At 33.6% G+C, this 24,514-nt stretch overlaps 3 protein-coding genes across 6 annotated transcripts; all 3 read right to left on the bottom strand.

Annotated features, from left to right (window-relative positions):
- Positions 1 to 448: 448 nt before the first annotated feature.
- On the bottom strand, positions 449 to 5,204 carry LOC100785921 (putative E3 ubiquitin-protein ligase RF298). Of its 3 annotated transcripts, none has more exons than XM_006600264.4 (3): positions 4,949 to 5,204; positions 2,235 to 4,347; positions 449 to 1,140 (listed from the first exon to the last, which is right to left on the bottom strand). In XM_006600264.4, the coding sequence occupies exons 2-3, from the start codon at positions 4,332 to 4,334 to the stop codon at positions 607 to 609; spliced, it is 2,634 nt and encodes an 877-aa protein (XP_006600327.1). In that variant the 5' UTR covers positions 4,335 to 4,347; positions 4,949 to 5,204; the 3' UTR covers positions 449 to 606. The 3 variants fall into 3 exon arrangements, with proteins under 3 accessions (XP_006600327.1, XP_006600328.1, XP_040867194.1); XM_006600265.4 differs by having other exon boundaries at positions 449 to 1,154; positions 4,949 to 5,174; XM_041011260.1 differs by lacking the exon at positions 449 to 1,140 and adding an exon at positions 1,162 to 2,103 and having other exon boundaries at positions 4,949 to 5,174.
- Positions 5,205 to 7,111: 1,907 nt separating this feature from the next.
- LOC100785383 (probable protein phosphatase 2C 35) lies at positions 7,112 to 10,586 on the bottom strand. 2 transcript variants are annotated; one of them, XM_041011268.1, is made up of 4 exons: positions 9,142 to 10,586; positions 8,329 to 8,460; positions 7,799 to 8,014; positions 7,112 to 7,692 (listed from the first exon to the last, which is right to left on the bottom strand). In XM_041011268.1, the coding sequence occupies exons 1-3, from the start codon at positions 10,060 to 10,062 to the stop codon at positions 7,799 to 7,801; spliced, it is 1,269 nt and encodes a 422-aa protein (XP_040867202.1). In that variant the 5' UTR covers positions 10,063 to 10,586; the 3' UTR covers positions 7,112 to 7,692. The 2 variants fall into 2 exon arrangements, with proteins under 2 accessions (XP_040867202.1, XP_006600326.1); XM_006600263.4 differs by lacking the exon at positions 7,112 to 7,692 and having other exon boundaries at positions 7,815 to 8,010; positions 9,142 to 10,580.
- A 2,333-nt stretch (positions 10,587 to 12,919) lies between these two features.
- LOC100784853 (S-adenosylmethionine decarboxylase proenzyme 4) lies at positions 12,920 to 15,246 on the bottom strand. Its single transcript, XM_003550470.5, has one exon. The coding sequence runs from the start codon at positions 14,666 to 14,668 to the stop codon at positions 13,607 to 13,609; it is 1,062 nt and encodes a 353-aa protein (XP_003550518.1). The 5' UTR covers positions 14,669 to 15,246; the 3' UTR covers positions 12,920 to 13,606.
- Between the last annotated feature and the right edge of the window lie 9,268 nt (positions 15,247 to 24,514).

Below are 24,514 nucleotides of genomic sequence, written 5' to 3'. Positions count from 1 at the left end.
CTGAAGAATCAAAATACAGGATTTTTTCTTTAACGTTTAGAGATTAAGTCAAACATGATTCTTAACTTTAGAGTGATCATTACATTTTTCCCATGATTTTGTTGCTTCAATAAAATATTACATGGCACATGTGATTGGTTACTTATGTTCGTCGTCGCGTGGATGTGTATCGTGTTCACAAGGATTGATGTTGATGATAACAAGTTGCGCATTCTATTCAGGTTCCACACGTTTTCGATCATTGACAAAGGAAGATACTTAGATATCTTCATTCTATTCACATACTTCAACTGTTCGTAATGGAGCTGAGCAGTTTTGACCCTCTTACGAGAAGAAGAAAAAAAATACTAAGAGGGTCATCATGGGAAGCTGACCATTACATACTATCAAACCAGCCAAGAAGACAAATGCAACTTCAACAAAACAAATTCTGAAAAACATCAAAACAGCAGAAGAAAATGGCAGCACCAACCTTGCCATTGAAGTAAAGTAATGCGTCTCAGCTCAAGAAGCATGACATGAATGCATTATTCATAGCATGAATCCCATAGACATTATTATTATTATTATTAAAAAATGCCTAACTCACTCAAGCAAATAAATAAATCAATAGCGTGGAAAGCGCACAGCAATACGCTGTTGGATAGGGCTCCTGCAAGAAGGACAATCTTGCATACCCTGCTTCTCATGGAGCTCATTACATGGTGTGCAAACAACCTGATGAGCACATGGGAGGAATACAACAGACATCTCCTCTGAAAGACACATCACACATTCTCGTTCCCGTTTTACACTGCCAGTTGCTGAGTGGTCAATGACTAGTTCTGAGATGAAAGAAGCCCAGGGTTCCTTCTGAGCAGTGCCATTTTTTATGTCCAAGAATTTTCTGGCATAGCATCCATCAATGCCCATCCTCAGTGTAGCAATTTTTGAAGAGTCAGTCTTCAGTCTTAGTTGGGAAATTTCCTTTTCAAGTTTTTGGATGTCGTCTCTGTAACTTTGCAGATTCCTCTCTGCTTTTAATTTGATCGCATCCTCCTTGGACTTTCCTGATTCCTCAATTTGTTCTCTTTCCTTTCTTATAGAACTGGCCTGCAGGATAAGTTCTTCCTTTGCCTTTGCTTCCTGCTGCCATCTACCCTGTGATATTTTCCCTTAACAATGAGAACAGACCCAGTAACATATCTCATTTAGCACCTATGTTAGATACAAGAATGGTTGCATTTGTGGAATCTCACAAGTGGAGCACGTGTATCATGGATTAAAAGTTTATTAAGTTTCTTGTTGGTGGATACAAGATTACCAAGTACCATAACTGTTTTATCATGTTTCTGTTCAGTACAACTATATTCATGTTAGTTCTGATGATGTCAAAGGTTTAAGGAGAGTTGCAACTACAAGACGGATAGAAGCTTCAAAGAAAAACAAAATAATAAAAGTGTAGGGGAACAAAGCAAAGTTTGAGTCATCATAGAGTCTGAGCAACTGTTTATAAAATAGATCATCAAATGAACATTAATGCCTTGGGGGTTAGTTCATGACTTTTAAAAAGGTGATAAGCTAATATTATTATTACCATGGTCATGGGTATTAGCTAACACTCTTGGCAAGGAGGAAATTGGTTTGAGACCCATATCATTTAACATACAGGCACGGTCCATTTGTTCTACGTTAGAATCAATTGATCATATCATAGATTCATAGTCAAGTGATGCATAGAAATGGACAACAAGTACTAGTGTCAAGAGCATACCAATCCATTTATTTTATTCCGAGAATAAAATGGGAGTGAAGACTGAATACCAATAAATGCCCCAGTCAAGAGAGTTGATCAGACAGTTTAGCCCAGAAAAACTCTCAAGGTGAAATCATTAAAAGGAATTTAAACCTAAGCAGTCTCTCTAAAGAACTGAGTTTTGACACAAAAACAATGACATTGATCCATGTAACTGACCCATCTAGTGAAAACAGGTTTTATTTGTAGTTGTAATTGTAGCAATAAAATGAGAGTGGAAGAGCTAAGAAACTTTACATAACGAACTACTCACTCGTCATAACTTCCGATTTGATAAGATCATAAGAATACACCATGAGACCAAATGCCTTTAAAAAAAACAAATACCATGAGACCAAACTAACCTGAGCCATATTACATTGGTATAGATATCAAGTGGGTGCTTACAAGATATAAAGAAACATGAGAAAGAAGTTGGAATAAACTTAAAATAGCATACCTCAACTTGCTCCTGTTGCACTCTAGCTTGTTCTAATTCATGCAGCAGCTGAGCCAATTTTTGTTTTTCAATCGTTAGCTCTTCCTTAAAGAAGGATTTCTGCTTTTCCCATGACTGAAACTTTATTTGTGCCTTCTTTTCCCTCCTTGAGACCTCTTGACAGCTTGCAGCGGTTTCTGTGGCATGTATCTTAGCAGCCTCCATCTCTTTCCTCAATGCAGCCTTCTCCACTTCGAGCTTCCGGACAGCGGCATTAGCTCGCTCTACCTGCCCACTAACTTTACACAGGGCATTTTCCATCTCAGAAAGCTTCTTCAAGGTATTTTCCTCTAGAGATTGCTTCTCTTTTTTTAGACGTTCAACTTCCTCTTTCTCTTGCCTTAGTGTCTGAAGCTCAGCCTTTTCCTTACTCAGACGACAAGCAGCTTGCATAACCTTCTGATTGGCCCACTCTGTCCATTCTTGAAGCTGATTTTGCAGCTCCTGAACCCTTGGAAACAGTTTTAAAAGCATCTCATCCTTTCCATCCTGTGGTATCCACTGCCTTGGGGACTTAATATTATTATACGGTATTCCCATATAACTACTATTAGGTGCTTCATTATTACTGCAGACAGATTCCGTAGAAGGCTTGATTTTTGAAGACAATGAGAGAGAAAGATCTGTATTGGTAGCTGATAATGAAGCTGGACAACTGAATAAAGGTATAGTATGTGCTGCATTTATTGCAAATGAAGTATTGGTTGATCTACAAACAGCATTAGAAGAATCCACCGGGCTAAATGCAGTGGAGGTAGAAGTCCCAGCATTACTGGAGAAGTTAACATTAATATTGTCTTGAGTAGTATCAATGCCCATTGCCTTACTTATCTGTAAGGATGCACTCTTTAAGTTTATGGTAGAAGATTCTGACACAGATTTAAGTTTTTTATCCAAGACTAAACCACTCAGGCCATTAACCTTTCCTCCTCTTGAAGATCCTTTTAATTCATAAGTACGAAATTTTTTTTCTACGTGAAATGACTTGTGTCGAAGAACGTAGTCTCTCATGGTGCTACCAGAATGAACCTTTCTAACTGTTCCACGCTTTTCTTCCATCAGGCCAGATTGAGATGTTCCTGCAGCACTGAATGCTTTATTAATGCACTCAGATCCACAACTGGCGCCCTCCTTCTCTGAGGTTCCACCAATAATTTGAGAATTCAAGTTGTTCACAACAGGAATTCCAGTCACAAAGGGTTTCTTTGATTGAGAATAATGAGAACCTGCAGGAATTGATTTACTGGGACTTAGAAGACTCAGTTCAGGACATTTGGTTTCTGCTTTTGATTGTGGTTCTGCTTGGCTAGAAGAACCAGCACTAGTAGTATTATCATTACCTAAACTACTTAATGGGTTACAGTCCATTGCACAAGCATGTGACACATTCATGTCACAAATTAACAAACACCACATTGCATCCCCAACACTGAAGAATGGCCTAACCTCCTGAAGAACACAAACTAATTCAGCCAAGACATACTTCTCAAGCTGCACTAGATCTTCAAAATAGTGCTCTCGTAATGTATCAATCTCTTGGGCATTTCTAAGAAATGCTAAAGTATTATCAACAATATTAGACAAAGTATCTTTACATCCATAACAGATGCCAGGTCTTAAAATGGCCTTAGTGGCAACTTCTTCAGTGTAGCCACATGCTACAATTTTTTTAATTGCACTCTTGAGAATGATGTCCAAGTTAGTCAGGACAAGTTCTTCCAGCTGGGCTTCTGTGAGATCGCTCCAATCTGCATCGTTAATTTCATCTGTCTCAGGTTTGTCCTTAGATTGACTAGGCCCGACCTCAGATGTTCCAGGACTATACAATCCAAGGCCAAGTTTCAGTCCATCAGAATGATCTTGGCTAAGACCACACAGGTCACAAGCAGCGACTTGCCTGTGACCTGGGGTTATTTCAAACTTCTCAGCAGAGAATTCATAACTGAGGCACTCGAGTTGAGGTGCAGGAATAAACTTATTTGGCTCCCCTAGAGGTGGATCAGCTCTGAATTTTCGCTTATTCCTACTTCCTTTTTCTTGAGAAGAAACTGAAGGAGACATTTGACTGCTACAACTGGCAAGCAAAGAAATTATTTTAGCTGCAATCCAAAAATAAGAAGAAAAATAGAGGATGAACACACTTGTTAAGTTTTATCTTGCATCTATTCACAAACATCCATTATTTACTTATTCCAGAATCAAATTCCATGAATTTGAAAACAAAAATATGTATATGTGAATAACATTGATGAGGAAAATTCAGAAAAGAGTGCAAATATTGTTCTCCTAAATGAATGAAATTTGCAATAAACTGTATTATGTGGCATTGCAGATTGGCATGCATTTAATCACCTATGAATTTCAGTATTGCCACAAGCAATATTAAACGTCCTGAATGGTCCAGATAAAGGAGGAAAAGCAATGAATAAATTAATCAACTACCCGAAAACATATATGCAGTAATCTCAGCGAAAGGAGCATACCCGGTTGAAAAAATAGGAAATTGAAAGCACCCAAATGAATCGCAATACATATCAATACTCAAAACACATCCACGGATCACAAAAGTAATGAAAACAAAACGTTTCAAATATTATAATAGCAAACGGAGCAACTGATACGCAGAAGATCCCAGATACAAGACTTGTAATCAGTATTAGATGATCGATACGTACCCGATTGGAGCAATTTTTCCAATAACCAAAGATACGATCGACGTAGAAAATTGGAGAATCAGAAAGAAAATTCACACTTTTTTTGTCGTCGTTTTTTTCTCCTTTATTTATTTGTTTGTTTATCTTTCTGCAGATGCTGAGGCTTGGGAGCTTGGAGGCTTTAAGCATTGAACGTCTCTCTTCCTCCCGAATAATAATAATAATAATAATAATAAATGGTAATTTTGGGCTGAACGTATTTCTAATTCTCAATCTCATGTACCCATCAGCCAGATGCCTATCTTACCTTTATGCACTCCTAATTTACTAGTATCGTTAAAAAAAATGTTGTATAAATTGTTATGAGATTCAAAAGTAAATAATACACCAATAAATATTATTAGTAAGAAATTAATTCATATTTCATGAAAATATGAGTTTAATCTTAATGCATGTGAAAATTTTATTAGTGAGTAATTTATAAGTACTCTTGTAATAAATATAAATAAATAAAACCTTGAAAGTTTAAACAAAGATTGAGATGAATATTGAAGTGACGAAGATAAAATCTAAAGTATAAAAGCACTCAAAGAAAATAATGTTTCTTCATCAATTCAATCTAATGTAAATTACAGAAAATAAATCAAATATCATGAAACAAAAGAAATAAAAACTGATTTTTTAAAATTAAATCTAATTTTGAAACTAACCCAATTTAATTTAGACTCTACCTATTTTTTCCCTTAACCTTATTTCTATTTTACACCTTATTATTTTAATATTCTTTGTAAGTTCTAAGTTTGATTTTTTTTTTTTGTCTCTTGATCTCTTTTATTATACTAACTTATGTTTTATATTTTTTTTTTACATCTTTTCAAATTACTCTACCTACTTTTTTGTCTCTTGTTTTTATATTAGAAGATAAGTTTTAACTGTCTCTTGTTTTATATTAGAAGATAAGTTTTAATAAAAATGAATAAGAGATAAAATATGATACGATGTCTTTAATAAAGCCGTAAAATAAATTATAACAAAAATAAATTTGTAACTTAAAAACACTAATTATAAAAATACTTTGAAATATTTTTTTCATGGTGTATTATTAGGGGTGGAAATGAGTCGAGCAGTTTGTCAAGGATCTTTGGTTCAGGCCTATGTAAGGTTCGACTCGGCTCGACTTGTTTATTATAAAAGTCAAGTTGAAGCTTTTTAAAACGTCTGTTTAGATAAAAAAAAAAGTCAAGCCCAAACTATAAAAAAAACTTGTTAAACTTGATAAGCCGGTCTGTTTAACTAACAATAATAATAATAATAATAACTTTATTTTATCAAATCTTATCTTATTCAGATTTTATTCCATCTAGATTTTATTTTATCTAGATTTTATTCCATCTAGATTTTATTTCGTCCAGATTTTATTTCATCCCATCTTATTTTTATCTTATCTAGATTTTATTTTATTTTATTTATGAGCTTGAACTTAACATAGATCGGTAAGCTTTGGGGTTGAGGACTTAATCCATACATTTTTTTAATATTATGCTCTTTTTATTTTCTTTTGATATACTTTATGCTTTAAGGACTTGAATTCAATATAATTTTGTTTATCAATTATTTTTGGATTTGTACATTACTTGTACGAAATTTTATAAGTTTATTTTTTTAGTTAGTATTTCACTAGGTTTTAAAATAATTAATTAATCAAAGACGTCTTTAAGCAAGTTTTTAAATAGACTCGGGCCAAGCCAGACTTTTATGTAAGCCGAGTCGAACCTTAAAAAAAAAAAAAAGGCTATGACAGGTAATGAGTAAAACTCAAGCCTTACATATTCAACTCAAGCCTTATATATTCAACTCCCTAGTAAAGTTTGGCTTGACTCATTTCCATTCCTATGTATTATATAGTTTATTTACTAATATCTAGAATTTGCTTTAATTACTTGTGTTGAATTGAATTTGAAATCAAAACTAATTAGACGGGGAAAAAACATAGCATTTAATCAAATGATGACTTTTCTCTCAAACAATCCAATCCAATGCACTGTTGATAGTTCCATAGTGAATGAAACACAGTCCTGTGGTCAGCAGATGAAAATATACTTACCAGTCATTTCATTTTTTTCCCCACATTTAACGAAGTCCTGAGCATAACAGATGAAAATAAACTACAAGTCTTATCGGCTATTGTCTCAACCCGTGATCCAGTCATGAATTTAAAGTAAGGACGCGTAATTACTCTGTTTTTTGTCAATATGAAATTAATCTTGAAATTCTATCAATCAATAATCCAGACAAAGGTTGGATCCAGCATCTACATGATAATGAGGGCAATGAATTTAAATGCTGAGTAGCATCTGTCTGCCTCCAAAGTTGACCAGCGACCATCCTATGAGTTTCTTCCAGGATTCAATGCAAATGATAGTCACAATTCAATCTCGTTTTATTTCAAGCTCATCATTGATTCCCTTCCGAAGATCAAATATGTAGAGTGGAGGTGCAATGGCGTCACAGGAAGATGAGCACAAGTGTTCTCCTCTGTGATTTTTTACCAAATACCAACTGTGATTTTTAAATTCTGAACAAATTCTTTTTGCTGCCAAGATAATGCACCTCAAACTGGCAAGTTGGCAGCCTAAAATGTAGGGACCAGTAAATATACAACAGTAATGCACAATGCTCAGGAAGATGGAACGTGGAAATATACCACTTGGTAGAAACTGCAAAGAGACTTGGTGAAGCTTCAGTAAAGCCTCTCTCTTCAATCACTATAAAGAAAAGGGGGGGGGGGGGGGAGAAGAAGTAATTATATAGGTCATGATCAAATGATTAATATAAAACAAATCAACAGTGTTCTTGAGATTGATATCATACTCATTCAATTGGTCTTGGACATGCTGGAGAGTGAACCTCTATGACTGCACTCGTCACTGAAGCCGCATCCTGACCGGAGTGCAAATCAGAGAAACTGGTTCTGACTGAACAATAAACATTAGATCCAGGGGTAGCAGATATCTCAGGAGTTCCTGTCCTGAAATTCATTACAGTACCACCATTGATCTCATCTGATCCAACTCCAGATGTACCTGACTACAGCATTGGACTAACAATTAGATAAACAAGTCATTCAATGAAGATAAACGTATTTATTGAACCATCAGTAGCAAAATTTAGATTTTACATCTTGTGAGAAGACCAATGCGTGATTTTACAAAAAAAAGGTTTTTCATAAAGTCTAATGGTGTCAATTAATCAATTCATAACTGACCCCGCTTTATGTATTGAGAGTTTGTTGTTATTATTTTTCAAGGGATAAGATGATCATATAATATTACAAATTTAAAATCTATAAACAAACTAGAATGAAAAGCAAATGAAACTAAAGGAATATAAAGAATCCATACATTAGAAAGACCTTTGATCTGAACAATGATGATTGTTATATCATCTGTTCTGTTCTCAAGTTCCAACCATAGTTTATACGACTTCTCTGCAATAGCTGCACATGCATCATGAGGATCCATATAGCTTGCTGCCTACACCATAAAATAAATCACAGATTTTTCAAAAAGGGGAATCTTATCAAAGTTACAAGCTTATCTATGGTGCTGCAAGTTTGATCAGCAGCAAGCACCAAAATTTGAAGTTTCTCTACTGAACAACTAACTTACTATTACAAGGATTGTGTAAACACTTGGGATGCAAAAGAACTATTCCAATTAGCATTTTTTTACCATGAACCGTATAAAGTTCACATAATTATGACAGTTAATATATATAGTAAGTGGAAAAACCTAACTAAAGCATGTGAAGTGAGCTTAAGCGATACACCACACTCCTATATGATCAACTAGTGGGCCAGTAATTTTTCTTATGCTTTCTATTTCAATTATATTTGTGTAGACATGTGGAAAATGAAGGAATTAAAATATAATATTATAATAGCACTTCATTAGATAAGCCACAAACACAACTTCCACACAAACTAACATAAATTTGTTCAGATTTTCAAGTCAGTCTTTAATTGCAACTTGTATACCTATAACAGATAACATCATTATTTCCATCAACAGAAGTGGATGATAGATTCTGTATTCATTACAACTTAAGTTAAATTAAATCATTCAATCAGTTAGTTAAACCAGTGAAAACATTATCACACAATAAAAGAGCAAGGAGAAAAAAAACTAAGAAAGAAAACAGGTAGCAAGTCATACCATATCAACAACAGTTTGGCTTGTCAGGAATTCAAATATGCCATCACTTGCCACAACAAAGAAAAGATGATTAGGTGTAAGCTGAACCGCTTTCACCTCCGGAATAGCAATGACACCAACAGTCTCCGCCAAACTATCCCCTATACTCCTTGTAAATGCAGTTCCAGGATACATCCCATTAGGAACCCACAATCTAGGAGGATCACCACCCCAACTCTCTTCATCACCCCAATGCTGGATATCTGGATCCTTTAGCCCTTCCACTTGATCAACACTCAACACCCTTGCCCCACAAAGTTTCACTCTCTGATATTCATCTCTCCGAAATGGCGTCTGGTCAGAGGACAAGTCCTGGGCAACAATGTGATTGCCATCCTTAACGGCCAGCACCGCTCTTGAATCACCAACATTAGCAACATAAAGAGTGTCACCAATAACAAGCACCGTAATCGCGGTGGTGCCACTCATAGAATCATCAATCTCACTAGTACTACGCAATTCTTGATTCGTTGCCACGAATGCAGAATTGTAAGCCTGAGCAGGGTCCTCCAACAATGCAGGGTCATTTGACAACTTCTCTACCAACCTATCCTTAACGAAATTGGAACACTGGCTACCAAATTGGCCATGCCCATCATAGACACCAAAGAAATGGACATTGGGGTTACTTTGGAGTTGTGTAGTAATGCAGAAACTATCTTGGTTTTCTTTATCAGGTGAGTCAGGGTAGTACCCCCGCTGAGTGAGAAAAGTGTATTCCAAAATGAAGTTGTGGGAAGGAACAGGAACATGCTTCAATGACCGCTGAGCGAGCACGTTCTTCCTGTGGCCATTAATGAAGTCAAGTTCTCGGTAATCCCTAGAACCATCATCTGATGAAGAACTGTCACCACAGCAACACTTGCCATGGACACAACCCATCTTGGAAACAACAACGACAACAACAACAACAGAAAGCACTCACTGAAGCAGTTCAAAGAGTAATAATGTTTAGGTAAGAACTACAGTGTTAGATGCTTCCGGAACTCCTCCACAACGTGGGAAACAGATTTTGAGGATAGTTCGTTCACAAAACCTAGAGACATAGTCAGGATTTTGAGCAGGGAATTGTCTTGTGCGATTGGTGTGGAGAAAAGAAGTCTAAAGGGAGAAGTCCAGCAAGAAGGTTTAATTTTAGCATTTTAGACGCAGAAAAATGTGTGATGGGGTTATCGAAAAGGAGAAAAAGAATCGTGCTTTTCGTTGGGTGCAGAGAAGGGGGGAGCATCGGATGCAAAAGGAAGAGTCCAAAGACAAGTTTACAAAAAGAGATTGAGAGGGACAGAGAGGAATTGAATTGAGATTCTATTCTTCTACTCTATGGGTATGGCTGCGTTTGCTTCAGTGCCCCCACCCTCCATGAAACTTTGCACAATCAATTTTTAATTAATTATCAAAGACCAGAAAGGGACAACGCTCATTTTTCTTAACATATTAAATAATACCCTGCAGCAGTTATGAGTTTTCATTGTAAAATTTATATCAAGAGATATAGGTCTAAGAAGGTAAAAAAAGATTTTTTTTTCCAGAAAAAGGATTATACGGAAAAAAAATTATACACTGACATTTACTGCGTTTAAAAAATTTCATCTAATCGTAACTCATCATAAAAAGAATGAATGAGAGATATAATAAAAAGGTAAGAAAAGTAAAAATTAAAAAATCTCAATAATTATAATAATAATATATTTGTTTGAATCGTTTTCATAATATTTTGGGCTGAATTTAATACGGAACATGAATTTGCTCAAATTAAAAAAGTAAATTATAATGAAAATACAAATTGCAATAGTAGTTTATACACTAATCTAATAATAAATTATTAATTAGCATTTAGATGTGTGAAATTTAGGAGATTTATTTTTTTATGCATTGAGCGCGTGATGGACCCTGGATATAATGGGTTAGTTTCTGGGTGGATTTTTGGAGGGTTCTTAATTTTCACACTGATGAACTTGGACCAATCCAAAAAAGTTTTTGACTTGGCCCTTATAATTTATAAACAAAAGAACATTGACTAGAAAATTAACCAAACCATTGCATATCCAATGAAGTGTTTGTTTTGTTGAGAAAAAATAGAAAGGATTTTGTTTTTTAAATGGATCTCACATTTTTTTTCCTCTAGATCTTAATTTAAATCTTTTTTTCTTAATTTTCTTTAATTCTTTTTTCTTCCACACAATTAAACTTGTCCTAAAATTGGAAGTGAAGTATACAATCTCAAATTTGACTGTTTTACAAATTAACATCACAAGCTTTAAAATATTCTCAATTAATTCTAAAAATTACACATGAGTACTTTACTAACAATTCACTCGTCTAGTCATGATTAAAGGTTTATAGAGTAATGTGTTGTAATTTTTTTTTTCAGAGGTCACATGTATTTTCATGGGAAACAATCCTTCTTGGATTATTCTGACATTTCCTTTGTATGATATGGGTATTGTCTATTAAATTATTGGCCAAAATTTTTATTTTATATATTTTTCATCTTTAAAAAATAAATAACTGAAATTCAAACATAATTATATATAATACATAACAAAAAAGACAAATAATATTAAAATTAAAATTTAGAATATTTCATTTATATTATAAATAAATAAAATTTTAACATATTTAGTATAATACATAATAATAAGTTAATGTATAAGATTATGAACATAATCATATAATACGTTAAATGAATATAAAATTATTAAAATGTTTAATATTGAATTAATATTTTATATCATTAATAAATTTTTGGTTATTTATTTAATGTATGATATATACTATCCATTAATTAGTATTAATATAAATACATATCAATTTAAATACAAAATTATTAATTATATACAATATAATTGATAGGATCGAGTTTAAATATTATGTTAACAATATAATATTTTTTATATTGTCACACAATCATAAATTATCATATATAATAAAATTAATGACCTTTATAATAGTTACTTTAAAATTATATAAAAATTAAACTCATAATTATATTAATACATAAGTAATTTAAAAAAATGAATCAAATAAAATCAGACCCAAAAATTATAATTGTTAAAAGAGTTTTTTTTTGTTTTTTTATTTATTTTTAATATATATTTTTTAACATGGTCAATCAACTGTTGTAAAAAGAATATTATCAATCAATTAAAAATCACTATAACTATAAATTTTAAAACAATTATTATAAAATTCAATAATTATATCATACATAACAATCTATGCAACAAAAAAAATACATAATTCCTGTTTGAATAATAATGTAAAAGAATAATGGTAGATTATAGAATGCAGCATTTAAATTATATACCGTCAATTCATTGAATTGTATTTGTGCTTTCAGGCTTTCATTGAGTAACTTCAAACTTGTATATTATACCAAACAGGTATACTTATGAAACTTTTTCGTAGGATCTCCTAGTTTATAAAAGGGGAACCATGAATTTGGAGCATATTATTGTGGTTTCTGTACTTGTCTCCTACTTTTATTATCTACTTGCCTTCTATATGGCATGCAATTATGGCGACATGCACTTTAAGTTTCATAACGCTCAGGAAATGCCACCACCATCACACCAACCTTTGTTACGTGCTAGATCTTAAATCTACACAATGCATACGTAGCTCTGTTAACTTCTTCAAATTCCTCAGAATATAATAAAATGTCTTTATTTATGTATGTAATGAGGAACATTTTCTAAAAATACAGACACCCACCCGGCTTCTATAATATTATTTGTTTGAGATTTTATTGAACCTTGCTGATCTTATGCTTGTGCACTTGTATAATGACAAAAGCCATAAAAAAAATTAAAAAAAAAAGTGATACGATATGACAACGCAACTTTATCACGTATAATTCTGGTAATGCCACATGCACCTATGCTCTTTTTGATTGCTGAGATCCCAGAACATAGCGTAGCAGAGCAAATAGAAATGATAAATATACACACTTATATTAGTTAATAAAAAAATGTAGCAAAAAAAGTGTGATTTTGTTCTTTAATACTCTACAAACAAAACATAAAAGACAAGAGAGGTAGACGGAAAAAGGGGAGGGAAGGAAAGAAAAGAAAAAAAAGGTTGAATATAAGCTGAAACAAGAGCACTTTTACACCCACTACACATCTCCAAAAATCTTAGGCGTGACAAGCCTAAGTGGGGTGCATTATCATGATCATCCCAGTATCCCAACCCTTTTTTGATTATATTCCAAAGATGAATGAATCCCTCCTCCATCTCCATCCTCCTCTACTTACCACCCACTTCTATCAGTCAATCCCACATTCATCATCTTTCACAACCAATCGCATTCTGTCACGTCACCACCCCCTACAATTTTCAACTAACTCTAACTTCCTACCTATTATATCTTTCTTTTTCACCGCCGCCGCCACCGTCGCTCTGCTTTATTTTAATTTCTCCGGCTTTAAACACTTTTCCGGCGAGAAGTGAACGTTTGAAACACAACGGTACCCGCGTTAGGGAATTGGTCCATTGCCCAACTCCTACATTTGAAGCCGAGAGGCTCCACCGCGCTTGCCATCTCCGTCCACATGACGTCGTTGCTGCTGAAGCCATTGCACGTGGTCGATATGGACATAGTCCCAGGACGGAAAATCTGAACCACCTTCATCAATACGTGTCCTATGTTGCCGTTGTCGACGGAGCCCACACACTCGAAGCTCGCGTAGCTGAAACCGTCCTCTGGAGTCACGTGGATGGTGGAGTACCAGTCCCCGTCCATGCCATTCATCGAATACCCACATGGGTCGAACGCAAAGTCGCATATAAGTGCGTCCGGGTTTATTTCGTTTATTCCGGTGAGCTCCGTCATCTCCTTCCCGGCAGAGTCTCCGGATTTCTCGTCGTCCGGTCGCCGGAAAAACTTGCGGGCCAGGATGGGGTCCAGCTCGGTCATGCAGATCTCCATGGTGAATAATAACTCATTGTCATGATCATAAGGCATGGGAGAGTGGGTGTGTGTGTGTGTGTTGTCATTGGCAGTGAAAACGTGCCATGAGTGAGAGGAGGATTTGGAGGGCATGATGGAGGCTTTTCTGAAGCAGAGGCTTGAAGGTATTGTGTCTTGCAAGTAGGTGACTTCGTCCTTGAAGCTGGTGTGAGGGAAAGGTTGTGCTTTGGGGAAGATGAAGCTTCCTCTGGTGTAGCGGCAAGAGGAGAGGGTGAGGCCTAAGTGGTGATCAGCGTAGTGGATCAAGGGAAGAATGGATTTCAGAAGTTGGGTTGTGCCACAAGTTTTGATGATGATCTTTGTTGGGTAAACAAAGAGGCTTGATTCTGATAACACGTAGGCATCAAAGTATGAGTTTCCAACTGCTGAAACCACAGTGCATTGGACAGCTTCAAGGACTTGTTCTATTGAGTCGAACTCAAGCTTCCTTAGACCAAGTGGGAACATGGCTGGATCATCACCAAAGAAATGAAGCTCCAATCTTTTCTCAAACCCTTCAAAACCAGAGACAGCCATTTGGAATTTTGGAATTTTGGATGTGTGTGTGTGTGTGTGTGTTAGGACTAGCTAAGAGGAAGGGGATGTAACAGGGGAAAGAAAAGATACTATATGATAAGGAAGTAGTTTGAGAGAGGGAGGTTGAGGTTGAGGTTAAGGTGAGAGAAAGGATTGGGGGGTCAATGGGATTTATAGGTGTGTGCGAATCAGAATGAGAGTGTGTAGGATGTAGTAGTGACTAGTGAGGGTGTTTGGAAGAAAGCATGCGGATGATGGAACCAAGAATCATGATTGTAGGCATAATGAAGTGAATAGGATGATGATGTGCTACAATTTGTTAAGTTTTTTTAGTGCAATCTTCTCTTCCATCCGGGAAAGCAACAGGCAACGGAATTTAAGCCCACGCTTACCATTTTTTTGCTCCTTTGTCACTCACTATTACTATTCTATCTCTCTATTCTCCACTAACCTCTCTCACTGTTCTAGATTTCTAGTTCTCCCTCTAGCTAGTTACCAATAGTACTTAGTAACAGTGCCTTTTCTGTCTTTTCTTTCTCCCAAATAGATTTAGGATTCAATTAAAATTATTTAAAGATGCTCAATCATCACTTCAAACAGTTCTCCAACTTACTTGCTCATGATATGTTAGTCTAACATTATTACCAATTAACTGTCTTTTTAGTGGTTTAAGAAAAAAGTTAACGTTTTAAAGATCGATTTTTTTTGTACATTTTGGGCTTTCGGGTGTGTAAAGTTAGTTCTCTTTCTTGTTATTAAGAATTTTATCTAGGGAGGAAATTTAATTAAATTTGAAGGTTAGGGTGGGGGGGGGAGCTGTTTTGACGATAATAATTGGTTGAAGTGATGCAGGGAAATGTCAGGCCAAGCATAACTGCATTGAAACCACATGATAAAATTCTTTTCAAAATGACAAAGCAAATTTAGTAAGTGTTCTAGATCGTGGTCATTCAAAGGAATTTGGATTCATGAGTCAAAATTCAGCATTCAAACATAACTATTTGAATGATAGTTCCAATAAAATTGAAACATAATCATAAACTAGAGCTAGATGTTGTATTGTTGTTCTGCAGGACAATAATTATTGGCTCTGTTGAGGTAATAGATCATTCTAATTAGAGCTACATTACTAGCAGAAGAGGTTAAAAACACAGCAAAACTCTGTTAAATTGCAACCAAAAAGTGAAATTGGAAATAAAAGTACCAATCACTTGGGGAGTTTGTTTGATATGAGCACACCCTAGCTAGTACCGATAAATATAATGGCTACTGCATAATGGAAAGGTGAAAACATCTCAGATGATGGAGACAACATTGTCTATTCCCAGGAGAGCAGGCGTCAATTAACAAAAAACTTGACGTGCCCAAAATGTCATCCATATTTGGGGTTAGAATTATAATTATTATTATTATTATGCAGAAGATAAAAAAAAAAAAAAAAAGGAAAGGAGAGAAAAAAGAAGAAGAAAAAAAAACAAAAGGAATCAGGCGTGGCATGCAAATAATGAGAATATCCTTGAATGAGGGAGGCCCGTACGTGAAATGAAAAGGCACTCACATCATTTTTATTCTTCATGCAATTTCATGTAGCTAAGTGGCATTATCATTATTTTATCTATTTTATCAACTTGTTTTTTGTATTTATCAAGCATGCATGCAACCATATCAGCATCGAAATTTAAAAAAAGGATTCTCTGTATCCTCCAAGTGATCGATTTCAAAAAGCGTGAGATATAGAAAACAATTGATGTTCTTTAATTTTTTTTTAAAATATTCTGGTGACTTATGAATTATGATAATATACCATGGGATACATCTGATTCTAACAGTTTTATTTTTAATTCTTATTGTTTTCTGTTGGACATAGCTTACAAACGCTGTTCAGTTTGCAATTTTTTTTTCTTTTTCTGACCAACCCTATTCAATTATAATAACTCTCTTCCAAAAAACCGGGCCTTAAGTTGATTTGGATCATAATGTTTAACTAGTTTGATTAGGGAGGAACAGTAATTGCGAAGTAAAAGGGAGTAATTAGTACTTTTATGGTCTTTTAGAGGAAGTTTTGCTAGCCGGTCTCAGCCTATACCTAAAACTATCTTCCTCATCATGTAAGTGGTCTCCTTAACTTCCAATTTAAGAGTATTGTCAAGATTATAGTATCAATTATTCAGCATAATCACTATCACAGAAGCCTCCCCTCAATTAGTGTAAAGATAAGTACGTAGCAAGAGTTAATTATTTTAAAAAGAAAAGAAAATATACATAAAGCTTGTACACTGGAACCAAATGGTAGGAGGGGAATGAATAAACAAAACTTGACGGTAAAAAGGAGTAGAGAAAGGTTGGGGGAAGGCAAGGCAATGATGAAAATTTGTGAGTTCAGAATCAAAATTCAGTTTTGAGAGGTAGAAATGATGCAGAATGTATGGCCACATGAATAAAATTTATGGGTGTGGCTGGCAGCCTCCATTATGACCACAATCCACCTCTTGGTAATGCACGCGCACCACCAAACTCAAACACTAGTATCTCCTAAGCCCACACTTTCACACACTGTCACTCTCACACGCAAGGTAGCCAACCCCAACATACCAACACTCACTAACACAAGTCACACACGCTTTACAATTTTGCATATACAGTCACTCCCTCGCAACATCCCCGCATCACAATAGAAAAGAAAAGAAAATGGTCAACCAAGTTGCCGAATCATATCTTTCTTTAAAACTCTCAAACAAACAACCCACCTTTTTACATAAAAAAGTTTCATGCCGAATATCTTAGACCTCAGAATTAATTGTTGGCGAGGAGGACTTTGGTAATTTAAAGAGACATAGAAAAGGATATGTCAAAAACAAAAAAGAGTTAAAAGTTGGAGAGTTGAAACTCGAAACAAAACCTCCTTAATCCAAAAATTTGACCCCACTAAAAATAGTCACACCTTTTCTAAAGCTCAGCAAGCTTGAATGCCACGTCCTCCTCCACATCACCCCATCCTACAACTAATTCTCAATTCTCATTCCTTAGCCCAAATCATCCTAATAATACAAACCCCAAACCCATGATTGGTCCCACTAATTGCCCCCCGACAAGCACCATGGATGGTCCCATAGGACTACACATCATCTAGTGTGTGTCCAACTTCATGGAACACCGGGGCCCATCTTTGTTTCAAGTGTTAATTAGATTTGGGAGACATGTGGTCCCCACCATGCCCTAAGCTGCGAGACAGTGGCATTAGTTGGCAAGGCGCAAGCGGGCTTAAGCCGCCATAGTTGCTAGCACGCGTAGATTTTGGCACACATGCGGCGAATTGGCACACAAACGGGTTCGTATATAGTACTAGTATATGTCTATATGGGTTTGGGAATTATTTTTTGAGTGTGCAAAAGCATAACTAATGAGCATCACAGAAGTGCTACTGTATCATGCGCACAAATATTGGCAAAAATGCTTGCCAGGGTGCCCACCATGCTGCAACCCAAAATTCGGAAAGGGTTCCCTTATCATGTTTTTAATATGAGTTAGTGCCAGAGACTTAAGAAGCCATGAAAGTTGTATTCATGTTTATCTTTGTATCTAGGCACATTCTTCTCAAGCTTTCGAGGAGTCAAGATCATTGGATAGATAGAGTTTCATTAGTGTGGGTCTGTCTGATAGGTCTTATTCCTTTCCATTGACTTTTCCCAATTGTTGTATAAAAGAAAAGAAAAACATCATGTGTGTGTAGTGCAGGATAAACAGGACTTTAATCCCGTGCACTTAGTGGTACAACCAATTGGACGAAAACGAACAAATTGAATTTTCTATGCCCAAAACATTCCCGATAGACATTAGATATTGCTTCCTCTTTATTTTTTTATTCTTTTCATTATGTCCCAGGTGTCAGTTGTGACTTGTGACAATTGTGATCAAAGTAGGCTTTTGATGATTGTATGAACATGCTTAAGGAAATTTTTGGGAAAATCAGCCATGCAAATATAAAATAAAGAGGCCTCATCCGAAGCAGAGTTGGATTGGCTTGTTTTTTTTTTAATAATTTATTAAAGAAGTATGAACTTAATTAGAGGAGACAATATAATGGTCCATATTGTATTGAAAAAGGACATTTATAAATTTAAAAAAAGGGTAACAGTAGTAAATACTAGTAACCGATCAAAAATTAAAAAAAGAAAGTAAATACTAGTAATCTAGAACTACAAAAGATGGCTCCCACAAGAATCATTCCTCATAGGTGTGCTTAAGATTTTTTTTAAGCAAACAAGACATTCTCTGAACTTTTAAGTGGCCGATCTCTTAGGAAGTCCCACGATAACGATAACAAAAATAGAGAGAGAGACCATGGTCCCTTACCACAAGCCAAGGTGACCAAATTATTGTAGTTCTTTTGTAAGGAATAATAATGTGATACCTCGAGCCCTGCCAATGCCAGGGCTAAATCTATCTCGAAATATGAACATAACCATACAAATAGAGAGAGAGAGAGAGAGAGAGAGAGAGATACACCATATGATAAATCCCCCCCTCCCACACACGCCACATCATTCCTCTCGTGCTTTAACCTAACCAAACCTCTCTTATTTTGAATACAAATGCATGTTTTTATCTTCTTTTTTTTTCTTGCAAAATTCGAATCTCTCTTGATTGCTTCACCCCAAGCATCATTCTGCTGCGTGACCCTCACTGCCTTCCCTGTACGCTTCTCTCTCTCTCTCTCCTCCTTGTCCTGTTGTCTGCTCTGTCCTTCATATTGGTTTACTTTCCCGTACAATACAAGTATGCTATACAGAGGAGTCATACCCAATCATGGCCTCTTTCACCTCACTGCACACTCAAATTCATGTGCTAGATATGTTTAGATTTCCCAAGTTTTCTTCCATAAAAATAATTCTGCAATTTAAGGAAAATCTTACTCCACTTTTGATTACAGAAGTAATTACAATTAACAAAATCCACTAAGCAATATTTGAGGTGGCAGCAGCAAGAGGATATAGTGGCCATATGAGGGGTTGACGTGGCGCTTACATGGGACATGACATGACATCACATGTTACCATGACAAAACCACACGGCCTTGCAGATGGGAGACTTTGTATGTGAAGTGGGTGGAGACCGGAGAAGCTTCGAATGTTGTCATGCTTGTGTCTTTGGTTTGACCTTTGTGATTGGAGTTGTAACCGTTTAAGTACAGAGAGAGGCAGAGGAAGCATTTTTTTGGAGTTGCTATAGAGACAAGGAAGTGTGTGGCCCTCGTGCTGAAAGGATACAAATCTTGCACAGCCATTTCATGGTGTCTACGATATTGGAATGGAGGTCATGGATGTAACTATTTCAATTTTCAAGTGGTTGGTAGGAGTAGGACCTTGCCACTACCACTTCACAAGGTTGATCTTCATGCTTTTACTATAAAGGAGAGAGTTTATATTGCAACTTTGTTGTTTAGTGGCTACATTGTGCTGTGTTTGTATTCTCCTGAGTTCTGAGTTCTGATCATGATTTGAACTTGCTGCAACTTGATCAGGGTATTTATTTTTTATTTACCACAATGATAATCAATCAATGCAGACTTAATCACATTTAAGGTTTCTCATTCCTTATCAAAAGTGTATTGTGTATGGTCATTTTTCACAAACTCTTTATTATCAATTGAGGTACACTTATTAGGTGAGATTTAGGAAATTTGATAAATCTATCTTATTTAATGCAATTCATAAAAATATGGAGGAAAAATGTTTTTTTATTGAAAAAAAAACTTATATACAATTGTTTAAGTGTTTTTGATGTTTTTTTTTCCACCATGACATTTTGAATTATTTAACGACTTTATTAGTGACTAGTTTTTACCAAAAAAATTAATTGATTATTTTTAATAAAATATCTTATATCAATCATATTTTTTTATTCTTAAAACTCAAACAACATAAGACATTAGGGGAATCAAGAAATCAGTCCTCCCATACTAACAACTTATTAGTTTTTGGTGTTATTTTCTAACTGCACTGAAATTTTAATGTAAAAAGTTATTAGGAGAATTATGAAAATAAAACTTCAACTCAACAAGAGAACAATATTCAAAGCACAATTGCATCTAAATTTTTCTTAAAAGTATAATAAAAAATAAAAAAAATATTTTATTAAATTCAAATTTTAAAATGGTTCTAATCTTTCTTAAATTTATTCACACACGCATATATAATTTTATTTATAAAATTAATATTATATTCGTGCTTGTATAATTTTATATTTATGAAGTACAATAGATATATTTTCATGATTTTATTTTCAAAATTATATCTTATTCTTTTGATGCATTCTAAAGTCTTATACTTGTATATATGCTTGTCGTGTTTTTGTTATGTTTCTCTATCATCCACACATACTCTTACATTTTATGTCATTAAAGCATAGGACTTTAGATCGTCTTTTAACCTAACAAAAGTCATTACCACAAAATTACAATTTACCTTGAATATCCAATAATAAATTTTAGATAGAAAATAATATTTTATTCTTCAAAGTTTAAGATGTGGTTCAATAAAGGTGATAAAATAGGTCAAACTAGTCGGCAAGGGCGGTCACAAGCTTAAATGAGGGGGGAACAATAATAAAAAAACAAAATACATGTATATCATGAAAAATATTGATAAGTCCATGTTTCAAAACATTAATTACAATAATATTTTATCAAATCAAAACATAGAACGACTTTTTTGCATATTACAAAAGTCATCTATAATTGAATCTATATTAAATTTTTTAGTAATTTCTTTAATATATACTAGCAAACAATGCATCAATAATTCATCTTCCATTTTCTGACAGTCTAATGATATTTTGAGAAATAAAAACTCTTCTGATTATAAGAAAAATAAATTTTAATAGTTATAAATTATCAAAGCTCAAGAAAAATAATAACTGACTATACAATAACTAGAAGCTTTTAAGCAATTATTGCTATAGTATGAAGATTTCATGTTTGAAGCAAAATAGGTTATAAAGAACAATGCAATTCGATTACTCAATTTGACCTATGAAATCACGCAAAGCTTTTGTGTTAATTAGTTGCATTGTAGCGTTTAGAGTAATTGTTTGAACAACAACTAAAAAAAAATAATTGTTTGATCAATTTCAATAAACGTCAAGAGAGAAAAAAAAAGAGAGTTCGATATTAGGTTTGATAAAAAGTCTTCTAATACACTATTTATTATTAATTAAATTTCTTAAAAACTGATTTTGAGCTATAAACATAATGAGGGATCTTGTGTATGTATGTTGGAACTGAGCTTGATTATCCTGTATTGAGATTCTAGGAATAAAACTTCTCGATGCATGAATTCTATAAGATTTTTTATTTTTGCACTTAATGTTTGAATTTAATTATCTTGATAGAGCCATATTAGAGTAAATCTCCTCTTTCAGCGGCGAGCCGAGAAAGCGCAATAGACACACAATCACCCATGGACGGGAAGGTACAAATAAAATACATGCATGCAACAGCGAAAGCATAACTAGTCCGCTTCTTCAATACACATAAATTAATAAAGTAATTATTAACTTGCATGTTGAATTTGACTCCAATGACAATTGCTCAAATAAATTATTTTGGATAATAGTCATTTTTCATTCCTTAATATATGGAGTGTTGATAAAAGAAAATTTGAAAAATAAAAATTTAAATTTTAATCTCCGAACTTAAAAAAGTGTAAAATATTTATTTACCTGTTAACTTTTATCCATTAACATTAATGAAAGAACATGTGTCAAAGTTATACATATTTAGGAACAAAAATAACTATTTATCCAAAATATAATTTAATTTTCATCTTTCTCCCTTACCCAAAATATGACACTTAAACAAAATATGAGACTCAAACAAAAATACATAACCATAAGTCATTCCATACAAAAAAATGAAACCAAACTTTTGTCACTATCTAATGTTGTCACAATATAAATTTCAGAACACCAGACAAATTATATTTATTAATCAATATTATGTTATGCTTATTATTATGTTTATTCTAACTTATGTTTGATTTTCTATTTTTTAAGTATTTATTGTAATATAATGCTTGCAATAATTAAAAAAGAGGAGAAGATGAAGATTAAATTATATTTTGAGTGAATAGTCATTTTTGTCCTTGAATATGTAGGACACTGACAAATTTGTCCCTGAATGTATCACATGGCCTTTTTCATTAACGGTAACATATGAAAGTTAATGTATAAATGAATTTGTTTTACTTTTATTGTTTTCAGGGATTAAAATTTGAATATTCATATTTCAGTGATAAATTTGTCGGTGCTCTGCACATTTAGGTACAAAAATACTATTTGTCCAATTATTTTTCCAACTGTATTTGTATAATAAAAAATAAAATAAAGTGAATAAATTGATACTACTTTTATTACTTTATTCTTTTAATTTTATATAATATTAAAAATGAAAAAAGTTATAGAATATTTTTAAAGTATAAAAATACATACATGGTAATTATGATTTATAGAAACTTAAGTATTTTGGATTTTATTTGTCATGACATTATGTATTTTATAAAAGCTTATGATATTTTTCTTTGGCTTAAATGTAATTTAGATCTCCTATTTTTTAAAATCCATAAATTTAGTTTCTTTATTTTAAAATGAAAACAATTAGTCCTTATATTTTTAAAAAATTATAGATTTAATACCTCTATTTTAAATAGAGACATTTAGTTTTTACTTTTGTAAAATTTATGATTTTGATCATTTCAAAATATTGATGGGTTAGAGACTAATCTGATGAGACCAAATTTAATGATATGACATAAAATTATTTATTTGATCCATATTATAAGCAACTTTAAAATCTTAATAGTCAATACTTTTTATTTTTATTTTTGGTGTAAGTTTATTTTATCAATTTTAATCATTTTAAGATGTCGTTTTTCCAATTTCGTTTTTGTAAAATATTCTATTTATTTTTTCTCTTGTAAATTTGTGTTTTTAAAATTTTGGTTCATGTAATATTTTTTTTAAAATTTGACCTTGAGAAGAATCAAAATTGAAAAAAATACAAACAAACAAATTAAAAATAAGTAAAATATCTTATAAAAATTAAAATTAAAAATACGCAAAATTACAAGAACTAAAATTAATAAAATACTTATAAAAACCAATGAAAAAACACTGATCTAAAATCAAAAAAACATCTTTAAACTTATTTGTATCTTGGGGCTATTATAACTTAGAAGGAACTTTCGTCTCTTGCATTGCAGTGCAAATAACAATCCTTCATTTTTTTTTTCATATTTTAATTTTATGCTTAACTTACTTTTTTTTCTTTTCTTTTTAAAGGGTGAATATGAGAGATAAGAGGGAAAGAATGAGAAAATAATAGATGTAAGGAAAAAACATAAAAAATAAAATAAGTATAAAATTTTGGAAGTGAAAAATTAAAGTGATTTTGTGTGTGTGCAAATAAAGTAGTAGTCAGTATTGTGTCTTACTATGTTTCCTCCGGAATACTGCGCGCAGACAATATTCAGCAATCAGCAGCCTTAGGGGAGTCAACAATTGACGAATTGAAAATTGGAGGATCCCTTGTTTTAGTCTGTGATGCAGACCAAGACCTTTTAAATTGTAAAAAGAGTATTCCAAGAAAAGAAAAGAGTTATTTAAGAGATTTGAGGTGCAGGTTTCTAAAATAGTCCATCCCAAGTCAAAGATAGCCCCGAGAGTTGCTCCCATCCTCAGAATTTGTATCTCATTCATCTGATCCCCAACGCAATGACTCATTCATTTCCCTCTCTAAATTCATATCATATCATATCTTGTTCGCTATATTCTCTCTGACACCCCCCGGAG

The sequence above is a fragment of the Glycine max genome, chromosome 17 (genome assembly GCF_000004515.6).
Source record: "Glycine max cultivar Williams 82 chromosome 17, Glycine_max_v4.0, whole genome shotgun sequence".
Taxonomy (NCBI): domain Eukaryota; kingdom Viridiplantae; phylum Streptophyta; class Magnoliopsida; order Fabales; family Fabaceae; genus Glycine; species Glycine max.
The sequence above is the reverse complement of the archived record's forward strand: the minus strand, read 5'-3'. Positions and strand labels throughout refer to the sequence as shown.

What these genes read in the sequence shown, in the direction of transcription:
- LOC100785921 (XM_006600264.4), bottom strand. Translation starts at nt 4,334, where the DNA reads ATGTCTCCTTCAGTTTCTTCTCAAGAAAAAGGAAGTAGGAATAAGCGA. An exon ending in TGCAACAGGAGCAAGTTGAG is followed by an intron (nt 1,141 to 2,234) that starts GTATGCTATTTT and finishes AAAATATCACAG; the next exon opens with GGTAGATGGCAGCAGGAAGC.
- LOC100785383 (XM_041011268.1), bottom strand. Translation starts at nt 10,062, where the DNA reads ATGGGTTGTGTCCATGGCAAGTGTTGCTGTGGTGACAGTTCTTCATCA. An exon ending in GCCAAACTGTTGTTGATATG is followed by an intron (nt 8,461 to 9,141) that starts GTATGACTTGCT and finishes TTTATGGTGTAG; the next exon opens with GCAGCAAGCTATATGGATCC. An exon ending in AGATCAAAGGTCTTTCTAAT is followed by an intron (nt 8,015 to 8,328) that starts GTATGGATTCTT and finishes CCAATGCTGTAG; the next exon opens with TCAGGTACATCTGGAGTTGG.
- LOC100784853 (XM_003550470.5), bottom strand. Translation starts at nt 14,668, where the DNA reads ATGGCTGTCTCTGGTTTTGAAGGGTTTGAGAAAAGATTGGAGCTTCAT.